The sequence below is a fragment of the Podarcis muralis genome, chromosome 3 (genome assembly GCF_964188315.1).
Source record: "Podarcis muralis chromosome 3, rPodMur119.hap1.1, whole genome shotgun sequence".
Lineage (NCBI taxonomy): Eukaryota > Metazoa > Chordata > Lepidosauria > Squamata > Lacertidae > Podarcis > Podarcis muralis.
The window spans coordinates 36,742,157-36,754,597 of NC_135657.1; the positions used below are offsets into that span (position 1 = coordinate 36,742,157).

At 41.4% G+C, this 12,441-nt stretch overlaps 1 protein-coding gene across 1 annotated transcript in view; it reads right to left on the bottom strand.

Moving 5' to 3' along the window:
- Positions 1 to 12,441, bottom strand: part of GLP1R (glucagon like peptide 1 receptor) — a 94,947-nt gene that overhangs the window by 41,274 nt on the left and 41,232 nt on the right. Inside the window, exon 4 of the mRNA XM_028724400.2 lies at positions 105 to 205. Coding sequence (XP_028580233.2) covers positions 105 to 205 — 101 coding nt within the window. The remainder of the gene's footprint in view (positions 1 to 104; positions 206 to 12,441) is intronic.

The window sequence follows — 12,441 nt, forward strand, 5'->3', positions numbered from 1 at the left end:
ATCTAAAAAACATCACTACCATTACTACTGCTGTAACAGTCTCTGGGGACAGAGGATGTGGCATACAGGCTAGTGACTATTTCAGCAAAATCTTAGGCACTTACTTCATCAGTAGCCATACACTCAGATATGTTCCTCCATGGAATGGTGGAATTTTCCTCCAGCAGCCACATGCCCTCCAGTGTGCAGAAGCGGTAAATTTGCCCTATCCAAGACCAGAAAGCACATAATGATGGAAGATGACATAAAACAAAAGCAAAATCTAACCCATTATTAGTATCAACCAGCAGAAAGCCCTAGCCTGGTACTTCCCCCGACAGCTTTCAGTAATGTATATTTAACCATAGTACTGACATAGAAGCAGTTCAAGCTGCTTCTAAGACATTTTAGGATTCTCATGTTACATATCTGTATCATGTTACATATCTCATGTTACATATCATGTTACAAAAATGTAACATGAAACCATGGCTTGTTTAGGTAAACTATGGTTTCTTTTAATGGCTCAGTTTTCACAAACATATATCTTGGCTTATCAAGCTGAGATATGAACAAGCCCTGTGTCTGTTGTGCCTCATCTCTCCTCCCTTCTTGGAGATTCAAGTGGACTTATTAAGCTGGGTCCTGAATAGATGGGAAACAAAAGCAGACAAGCACTGGTTGTCTGTTATACATGTAGATGATCAAACAATGATATGGTTCTTAACAATGGTTTGCACAAACCATGGATTTGCTTTACATCTGAACCCAGCCTCTGAGGCTTCAAGTTTAATGAATTTTGACACTGATTGTTTTTCTACTAGAAAAGTGAAGCAAGTTCATTGTACGTTTTTCAGAAAATCGGCAAGTGACAACTCCATGGATCTGAACTCTGTAACTTGAGAGTGAACCTATTACCTGAACCACATGGCTTTTCTCTTAGAATAATTTACATCCCACTTGATAGAAATTAGCATTTGGTTGGCATCCATGTCAGTAAATAAGTTACAGTCTAAATGATCTGGTGCCTACTGTTCTCTATGGACAATGAACAAGGCACTCTCAGAAGCCAAGAGGTAACCAGAAGATACTAAAGTTTGTCACTGCCATAGTAAACACAGAAATAATCTCAGATAATTTAATAATAATAATAATAAAATTTATTTATATCCCGCCCTCCCCAGCCGAAGCCGGGCTCAGGGCGGCTAACAACAATAAAATAATCAAACAATCAAATAATCCAACATTCTAAAAACATTTCGTTATAAAAATTAATTAAAATCAAATTAATGGCAACCGTTAAGCAAAATTCTGTGCAGGTTGCCAGAGGAGGGAGTCAGGTTGCGCCCTGACCAAAGGCCTGGTGGAACAACTCTGTCTTGCAGGCCCTGTGGAAAGATGTCAGGTCCCGCAGGGCCCTGGTCTCTTGTGACAGAGCGTTCCGCCAGATTGGAGCCGCAGCCAAGAAAGCCCTGGCTCTAGTTGAGGCCAGCCTAACCTCTCTGAGCCCTGGGACCTTCAGGATGTTTTTATTTGCAGACCGTAGGTTCCTCTGTGGGGCATACCAGGAGAGGCGGTCCTGTAGGTACGAGGATCCTAGGCCGTATAGGGCTTTAAAGGTTAAAACCAGCACCTTAAACCTGATCCTGTACTCCACCGGGAGCCAGTGCAGCTGGTATAGTACCGGATGAATGTGATCTCGTAGCGAAGACCCCATAAGGAGTCTCGCCGCGGCATTCTGCACCCGCAGGAGTTTCTGGGTCAGTCTCAAGGGCAGCCCCACGTACAGCGAGTTACAATAATCTAGTCTGGAGGTGACCGTCGTGTGGATCACCGTGGCTAGGTCAGGGTGAGAGAGATAAGGGGCCAACTGCTTAGCTTGGCGGAGATGAAAAAATGCCGCCTTTGTTATAGCTGTAATCTGTGCCTCCATAGAGAGGGAGGTATCAAAGATTACACCCAAACTCTTAACGGACGGTGCTGGCACTAATTGCACCACCGCAAGAGATGGGAGTTGCCCCCTCAATCCCATATCGTCCCGTCCCAGCCAGAGGACCTCTGTCTTCAAAGGATTTAACTTCAACCGGCTCCCACGTAACCATCCAGCCACAGCTTCCAGACATCTGGTCAGTGTGTCTGAGTCTTCTGTGTTTTGTGGGGAGGGGACAGAAACCTCCAGCCAGACCGCCAAACTCATGCTGAGTTGGTTTTGGCATGTCAAAAGTGGCCAGGATTTAACAAGACAGGAGTTATTTAGAAAACAGGAATTCAAACGGCATATCTGAATGCTGTATTAGGTTGCAATGGCAAGGATGTGTTTCATAAGATGTTTGTCATAAGACAAAAAAACAACGTCGCACCCAGGTCATAGAGTTGTACAAAATGACACGGTGTATACTTGTCTTTATGAAAGTGCTTTTAAAAAATGAGACAATGTGCTGCACCAGCTTTGTGCTGCTTTGATCAAAACAGCTTTATGTTAATGTCCAACTGCCATCAGCTTGCTTCTTCATGTGGGATCTTATTTTTCCATGGAAGTTGCCTCAAACTGGAAGAAATCAATAAGCGTTTAAAGCTTACACAAAAGAGACCAATATTCTAAAAATGATGCTGTAAAGCTGCACAATTAGGCCAGGGCTTATTTCACATTCTATGTAAGATGCTTTCACACAAAAAGTTAGTTTCTTAGAAGCGATAGCCTTAATAGAGCCTGTTTGCTTGAATTCCATGTCAATTACACCTTATTAGTATTAAATGTTTAAAGATATGGATTGGTGCCCAGAATCCTAACAGTCCCTGTTTGCTGATAAAAGACTGAGAGGGGAGGCCAATAGTTAGAACTGGAGTTAATGTCATCATTTATCTTGTTCTTGGATGAGCTTGTAAATCAAATCAAATACTACATCTGGCAAAACACTTTTAGATATAGGAAATATGTTATCACATGCCAGGAGGCTCACAAATATTTCATTAGCTAGCTCACTTATGCTGGAAATAAAAAAACAAATTAAATGCTTCCCCCTTTAAAACAACCAACCTGATCTGCATTTTACTACAGCTGTGTGTCAGGAATGGTGGAAGATTAGTCACCCAATTGTCCTTTGGAATAAATTGCCACATAATTTATCTTTGAAACAAATTACATCATGTCCTAGCCTATCACATTTTACCCAGACAGGGAAAGACAAGCTGAGGGAGAGGAGGCAGAGAGTAGAGTTTCCCCTCAGCGCGCTCTGCACACGTGTTGAGCATCGTAAGTTGTCCCAAATTAATAACTCTTCTTAATTCTCGACAGGGGAAATGTTCTGGAAAAGGTAACAGTTTTTTTCCAGAAGGCAGTGGTGAATCTGCTGTCTATGAGTAATAGCCAAATTATTTGCTGTGGTAGATTGACTTGCTGTTCCTTGACAGAGTGGTTTGCCCTTTGATGGCAAAAGATAATATATCCTAGCACAAGACTTTGTTCTTTGAACAGTTCCACTCAACCAGCACAACCTAAATTTATCAATCACACAGGCAGCACATCGGCTTTCAGCAACCTTTGTTTCATGGGCAAAGCAAGTTCCTATTCATAAAAACTTGTAGTCTGTTTCCCCATGGAGAACAACAAAAATAGTCTACAACTACCTTTTATTTCCACCCTTAGTTCCCTTTGCACAACGATGGCAGAATAATTTATAAAAAGTCCTCTAAAAATGATCTTGAAAATAATATGAAGCACTTTAGAACACACCTGTACCAATGTGAAAGAAGCCAGCTTCTATAGGTAAATACTAAGCACAGTAGTGTTCATCTCAAATTTCTTCTATAGACATGGAAAAAGTATTGAAGCTGCACAGTCATTTCTGAGTTAGGTATAATGCACAATGATAATATTCAACATGGGACTCAGTATCAAATTCAAGTGAATCTGACTCCTGTTGTCACACCTGACCTATGCCATGGCATCTCTGTTAGTGCAATATTTCATGGATACAGTATTTTTTCCATTATGGAAATAAACCATTATTTTGTGTTGCTATACATCTGTGGAACTTCTGTAAAGGTACCATTATACATGCCCCATATTCAAGCAGGAAGACATTTCAGAGGTTTCAGTCTGTACCTTGGATTGGATTCATTTAAATTACGTCACTGAAATTATATTTTAGTGCTATAAATACAGGCTGAGAATATGATGGGGGTTAACAGCATTAGCTCCAAAAGATATTGATTCCCATCAGATTTCTAGGGGAACCCCAGCACTTTAGCATTTGGATCTTCACAGACTGCAAGTCACCAGCACCAGTTGTCTACTGTTCTTTTATACTGCCAGATCTGCACACACAGACATGCATCTTTCAATGATATCACATCCAACCAGGTGAGGAAGGAAGAAATGTATAGCCACTTTTGCCTTACTTATGTTTCCAGCTCTTTAGTTCCAATGGAAACATATTGTCCTAGCTTATATTACAAAAGGGAAGACTTGACCAAGAAACTAGTCTGCCCATATTAGCAGTCTTCCCTTCTCCATATCCCAGTCTTTCATCTCTAGAATAACAGGGTTGAAGAGGATCCCACAATGACACCCAGCCCAATCCAAATCCCTTAACAGTATCTTCCCTTGGATTTCTCTTCTAAAGCAGGATTCCTCAGGGAGGCTTCAACATATCCGGCAACTCCATCTCCTTAACCACCTGTTCCAAAGCATTCAAGTGATATTTTTATCTCTGGAGATTACTATCCAGTTACTGTTTCTACTTATTTCCCATTTTAAAAAATCAAAATGCACAGAAAGTGGGTTCCTTCCTGTGTCTAAATCCAAATAGGTCTGTTGTTGTTGTTGTTTAGTCATTTAGTCGTGTCCGACTCTTCGTGACCCCATGGACCAGAACACGTCAGGCACTTCTGTCTTCCATTGCCTCCCGCAGTTTTGTCAAACTCATGTTTGTAGCTTCAATAACACTGTCCAACCATCTCGTCCTCTGCCATTCCCTTCTCCTTGTGCCCTCAAACTTTCCCAACATCAGTGTCTTTTCCAGGGAGTCCTCTCTTCTCATGAAGTGGACAAAATATTGGACCCTCCTCTTCAGGATCTATCCTTCCAGTGAGCACTCAGGGCTGATTTGCAGTTCACAGCCTAGTGACTCTCACCCACCCAGCACACTGTAGGAGAACACAAGTTCAAAGAAGGCTCTGCATTTGTATTCATTCAATAGGGACTTTCCCCTTGCTTAATTTGACTCCAGGGATGGTGATAATCAAGCTGCTTTCATATATGCAAAGCCAGGTTGTTTCTTGCAAAAGCAATTATGCTGATTGAGCACTTGTTTCTGCTCTTCCCTAACTCACTTCAGGTTACTCCAATTGTCAGGAAGCAAAGTAAATTAGCCCCAGAAGTGTAAAATGACTCTGGAAGTAAGCCAGAATCTGCTGTCATTATCTTCAAGGAAAAGCTATAAAAAGTGGGTTCCCTCATAAACATGACGCCATTAAGGATTTTGCTCTCGCTCAAATAAAATTTAAGGTGATGAATAGAAATTCTAAAAGTCAACATTTGGAACATGTTTGGGGGATAAAACTTTTATCTGCAGCACTTTCAAAATAAGTAGTAGGGACCTGTGCCTCCTGGGGACCATTTGGCCTATAACAGAAAAGCTCCCTGGAGGATCATCGTCAATAAAATGCAGGAATGTGAAAGGGTAACAATGCAAATATGAGTCATTGTGCAAAATTAAACAGCCTGTGTGCTTGATGAGAGGCAAATGACTCCATTTCACAAGCTTAGCACTTTGCAACTTAAGACTATTTTGCAGAAATGAAATTATTAATAATTTATCAAGTATTTACATATTTTATGTTCTTTATCTTCTTTGCAACATTTACCTTCTCAGGCAGACTTATATTAGTACCATTTAAAATATGAGAAACATGCTGAGATACTCATCTATGCTGATAATTCAACTCAAGCATGTCAGGTGCCCAAGCTCCATGCTTCAAACCAAATCTTTACTTTATTTAACATAACACAGAATAACCTGGTTCACCAAACTAAGCGCAGCATGCCAGCTATGCATGGCAGACCACTGGGAGCAAAATAAGCCTTCTCGGTATCTGTCTAACCGAGTCTGCAATAGTATCGTGGTAGTGATGTCAAACACCTTAAATGTAATTACATGGAGTTTGGCTCTCAACTCCATCGCCACACTCAGGACATAACATGCAGGAATGTCTAGCTTGTATTGCTTTTAAATGTTTTTCTGTAGTTGTACACTGCCCTGATGTTTTGCAAAAGGATGGTGTGTGTATATATATATATATATATATATATATATATATATATATATATATTTGCTTTCGTAGATTTTCACGGGTACAGGAATGCAGGTTTTGGTGTCCTCGGGTGTCTTCCCGTGTAAAAGTTGGGGTGTCTAGGCGACGTTTCGACGAGGTCTCACTCGTCATCTTCAGGCTGGTGCTTTCGGCTTCTTGTTACTGGAACAGAGCAGGATCTCAGTGTTTGAGTTCCTATAAATACTGTTGAGGAGGTGTGGTGTATAGCCTCCAATGTTCTGGGCAGAGAGGAAGTTCCCAGGCTAGTGTGCCTTTTCTTCTTTTGTTCCTTAATTACTTGAGGGATATCTTTTGTTCCTTAATTACTTGAGGGATATATATATAAACAAACAAACTTAATATGGGGGCTTACATAAAAAGAAAAAGTGATGTAGTTCAGTATTCATCTATCCTGTGCCATATAGTAAAGGCTTAGGCAGTAAGTGGGATCAGGGAACCCAATGGCTGTTCCATTTAATTTATTAAAATATATGAAAACCACTGTTCATCAAATAGGTATCAGGCCAATGTACAAAACAAGACCAAAAAGCTGTCATAAAGCTGTAAAACTATCAAACCAACTTTAAAATGCAGTGATGCATAACAGGATGGATTTAAAAAATAGGACATAAGTCTGGGCAAACAGTTTTTTTTGTTGTTTTTTTTAACTTGGCACCAAAAAGCTAACAGAGATGGTTTCCTGTTGGGGCACCATAACAGAGAAAGCTCTCTCCCTTGTTGACACATAACATGCAAAAACGTATTGCACATAAAGCAGCAGATCTTAAGACATGGGCAGGTATGTATACGGGAGACATCCCTTCAGGTATTTGGACCTTAAGTTGTTCAGGACACTAAAAGGTTGAAACCAACATCTTCAATTGGGCCTGGAAGCAAACAGGCAGGCAGCACAGCCTCCTAGGGATCAGTGTAAAAAACATCCTATCCAGCCACACCAGATGTGGCTGCTGTGTTCTGCACTAACTGAAGCTTCTGAGTTGTCTTCAAGCACAGGTCCATGCACAATGCATGATTGTAACCCAGTTGGGGGGTCCCAGATCATGGACCACTGTGGCCAGGCTATCCTCAACCAGGAACCGTCATAGCTGGTGAAGCAGCTGAAGATGGGAAGAGTCACTCCAAGTCAAACAAGCCACCTGGGTCTCGATCAAGCTAACCACCTGCTTTCTCAGGTAAAACTCATTGGTGACACCACACTCCAATTCCCTGTATGATCTCACCTAGCAGCTGCAAATGTTCAAAAGTAACCCCATCCACCAACGCTTTCTTTTGAACTAGATAAGTGTGCAACCAGTATATCACCATGTCTCCTTCCCACAATCCACAATAATAAGTCCTGTGGACACAGTTCAGAAAAAAATAATAATTAAATGGGTTAGAATCAAAATTATCTTTGTATTGCAGGAATGCTTCACTAAACACCCAGTTGAAACAACTGTGCTACTTGCATCCTGTACATCTAGTAAAGCCTTGACCTGCCATGCATTTTGTTCAGAAGTAAGGCTATAGTTTGAAGCAACACATTCTTGCCCCTGGCTCTCATGACCAAGTCATAAGGACCCATCGTATCAGTGCTCCTGAGGCATAACTATGCTGCACCAGTCTGCAGCAAAACCCTGTGTACTCCAGAGGGCATAAGAAAAACAAATGTGGTTACTGCACCTATAACTCTTGTTTGGAACTTGCGTCCCTGGAAGATTTTCTATTTAAGAGGATTTAGGGCCATTAGACAATAAATATTAGGACCCTGAAGGAGTCATAAAATGTAAAATGGATTACCGTAGCAACTCCAAGCTTTCTTGGTCTACACAGTGTTATTGGCAGCAGGGCTTAAATTATAAAACGGTAACAAAAATGAGATTACATTCCCAGTGACAGTAACAAGAGATAGATACCCTCTCTAAAAGAGAAAGCTCTATTTTCCTGAGGACACGATATTCTTATGCTCCTTTGCAGTTGCAGTGATTCCACTGAATGCCAGAAATTGCCTCAGCATGGTTGAAAAAGGGAAGGTAAATTTACCACTGGGCAAGTTTTTTACATTTAGCTCAGGAAAAATCTCCCACCTAAAAAGACCTGAAAAAGTGAGCCCCTGAGTATTCTTCCTACTCACTCGAGGAAGAGCAGAAATGAAAGTATCCTGGATATTGATAAGGTTGGACGTTATCTCTAAGAAATTAAAAGCTGTTTATAGGCTTCATAGAGATCTTCATTTTTTAAAAAAGGAGCGGGAGAGCAAGCCAGCTATTATTTAAGGACAAAAGGGAGTTGTAGGGAGAACAAAAGCCTGTGAAAACCAAGCCCCTGAAGAGATGAAAAAGCAAATGATACTCTCGCTTGGCTACTATACGGAAAAATAAATTTTCAACTCACTGTCCTCTTCCTAGACTTTCTGCCAAGCTTGATGTGTCATCTGCCAGCAAAGCTCATTTTGGGGGGCGGAAGGGGAGGCAGGGGTGTCCTGTAGTTTCTATCTTGGAGTGTGAAGTACATTGAGGGTGAACAAAATCTGTGATTCAGGAGAAACAGCGCGAATGTTCTCGTTCACAGCAAATATGAATATGGGCAGTGCAAATAAGGTAAATGCCCACATCATAAAACTCTCTAAAGCCAAGCGCTCACCAGTGGGCCATGCAAGACAGGCTTCGCTCCTGCTGCCAGGTGTCTAGGCCCACTAAATTAACTGCCAGTAACAACTACACAGATTTCTGTTCTTTTTAAAAGCAAGTGATCGTGTTGCATGATTACCAATAGTGATAGCTGTAACTAAACTCTAATCTAAGAGAGCTAGAAACCTCTTCATCTGCATGGACAATGAAAGCTGATGAATACAACACGAAATAGTTCATGGCTTTCACCCCTTAAAGAACTGTGAGACACCTGACTAATTTTGACCACAGCTTCTTTGGCCAAATTGACAGTCTTAGTTGGGCTCCACTTGACAAAGGAAAACTCAGGTGCTGGGAGCCAAAGTCAACAAAAGTAGCCAGTACTAACAAAGTATGCATCATGGTAAATTTATTTTTGAAGCCTTTGCTACACATAGGCAATTAATGGTTTGTTACACATTTTCCGAGTTGAAGTCTTCCTAGGTCTGCTTGCCCTCATAAAATTACCGGTTTAGATGCTAATAATCTTGATACTTGACAGAAGTTCAGCTATGAAGCTTTAGTACATGTATTCATTTTTGGCCAGCTCTAATTGGCCAAAATACTTGAAGAGAAGACTCTACAGTTTTTATCTATAAGCTGCCTTGAATCCCTGTCAGGAAAAAAGGCAGGGTATTAATTAATTAATTAATTAAATAAATAAATTTTAAGGAGTGGCAGAACCATTAGCTCTCTCTTTGCACTATTATTCTACATAAAGGCAGAAATAAGAGAAGTGGTTGGCTTTAGAATTATGCAGCTGCTGCCATCTTGGGCTACGTGAAATGGCCTGACTTTCAAAACATGTATAGGAATCTTGAGTAATATTTGGTACTATAGCTCCCACCAAGCAGTGAAGAGCCCCCACCCAAGCATTCCTTTATTTTGCTAACTTCAACCAACTCTTATTTATGAAAGTTTTAGTAAGAATTCTGTCTAAAAGGGAATCCATTATGCACCCTCACTTAAACTAACCTAGTTTATCTGGTTACATAATTTCTGGGAAAGGATTTAATGTCCAGATTAGCAAAGGGAACTCAAAAAGATTTTTTCCCATATGCTGATTAGGTTTTAGTACATAATGAAGGCCCAAGGAGGAAGACCACTGACCCCATCACATTGCTGCTGTGGTAAGGTTTTGGGAAGTTAAGTTTATTCATTATTTTATTTATAACAATATTCATACACATTTGTTTGTTTGTTTGTTTGTTTAGAAAATCAGAGCATTTACAATAATTACACATAAAGCTATACCATAAAACTATATAAAAAGTTAAAATCAGAAATAAATTAACTATTATGGAAAGATATATTCTTAATTGTTTGTATAAGTCTGACGGAATACAAAAGTTTTCAGCAGGCCTTGAAAAGTTGGGATAGAAGGTGCCTGCTGAATCCCTTGTTGACATTCGTCTGTCTCAGGGAACAATGGAGTGTGCCTTCAAGGGTGAAGTCAAACTGCCGCAATTAGCAGCATCAAAGTGACCTCTCTAGGGTACAAGCCTGGGCAGTGTGTATGGAGATCCTGGGCTGCTCAGATGTCATGACCCCACTCTTGGCCTCGCTGGCGCAGTCCAAAGGAAAGGAAAGCAATGCGTTGGGCACCAGCTTGGATGCAGGAGTTGCCAGAAACAGGCATGCAAGGTGCCATCCAACTGTCTTAGGGAATACACTCTGGATTTGTGCAGGGTTTACTCCTTAAACTTTTCTTTTCCCAAAGCTATTATGCAAGGCAGCATAGGTTTAGGATCAGAGTCTTCCTTCTCCTAGATGGGCTACCTTTCTAAGTTGGCGAGCCCCATCTGCCCCTCACTTCTCTCTTGGGACGGGGGCCAGGTAGGAATTTTTCCATTTGGCAGATTGGCCCTGGCCACTTGGTTTTCGCCTACCTCTTAGAAATCATCACAACTTTGTAAGGTTTGGCGGTTAGGCATTGGCTCACTGATTTGTGGGGGAGGGGAGGTCGACCATCGCCTGCCCCTCCATTGACCAAGGGTATTCTGTTGAAGGAATCCGGGGTCTTGATCCTGTCCGAAGTCCACTTGAGGGGCTAGGACCATGCCAGGCCTCTGGGAACACCAAGGAGAGTTACAGGCGGGTTCCCCCGATGTAGCTTCCTCTTTTAGTGGTTTACCATTACTGACTTCCTGCAAAGGGGGCAGGAGTCCAATATAGTCCTTTGCCAATACCTAAGCCAATACCGCTCACATTTGCTGTAATCAATAAAGTTGTGGCCAAATTTTTGCCCATTAACCTTAAACCAAAATTCTGTGTCAGTGTGAATTTTTATTGTAACGGGGGCTGGCTTGGGGGCCTTGACACGCAATTGGTTTCGTCCACTCAATCCACAAGAGTATGTGTTCAAATGCAGGGAAAGTCCCTAACTCACTGAGGATTTGAGACCTATCAGTTAGCCTCACCTGGTTTAGCTGGCCAGTTAAAGCTGTTTCCTAGGGGGTGGCCGCTGTTGTATGCTGATAGCTTCTAGGAGCCACAGGTGGGAGCTGAGTACTGGGTGGAGATCAAAGGTGGACAAGCTACCCCAGAAGGAATGTGACATTTCTCCCAGCAGATGTACTACCCCTCTCCTAATACAGAGCCAATGACACAAAAGACTTGGTTTCTTGTAGTTATCAAATGAGTCTCGCCAACTTGGGGAATGATCAACAATGCCGCTGCAGATTATCTCAGCGGCTGGGCTGGAATATAAGGGTTCAAGCAGTCCCTGAGGTACCCTCTACCTATGTTGTTCAGGGCTTTGTAAATTAATACACGGGCCTTGAACCTGACTTGGTAGTGGATGGGCAGCCGGTGCAGATGTTTCAACAAAAGTCTCATGTGTTGTCAGCAAGATGCCCCTGATCAGCATTCTGCACCAGCTGGAGTTTATAAACCCAAGGGCAGCCCCACATAGACAGCACTGTAGTAATCCACTTTAAAGTAAAAGTATGACGAGATTAACAGCACACACACACAACTACATGTCCATTTATAATGGAGGAGACCAAGGACTGCCACAGCCCATCATCAAGTCTATTGGGACCTCAAAGAAAAATTAGGATATACTATAGCAACAGGAATGAGAGGATTATAAAGCTTAATTTGTTTCCAAAGTGGTTTGCAATCCTTTAATGAAAATTTCTGAAGAGATCCAAATGTTAATGTGTTTTAAGTGAAAATTGTATTCTACCCCAAGATAATTCAGCTTTTGCTTATTTGCAAAAGTACATGAAAGATGCAGCACATTCTGGTAATTTATTGAGGTACAGGATTATGGTAAATCTTGGCTCTCTCCTGCAGTGATGATTTTTAGTGCTGTTAGCAGCCAAATGACTGCCACCGAGTCCTAAGTTGGAAAATAAATAGGTTTGCTGAAGGGAAGGCATTTAATCCTGCATGTAGGTTATTAGATAAAGGGGGAAAAGAATTATTGAAAGGAGTTATAGAATGTTTGATGGGCTCTTATATCAATTAATTG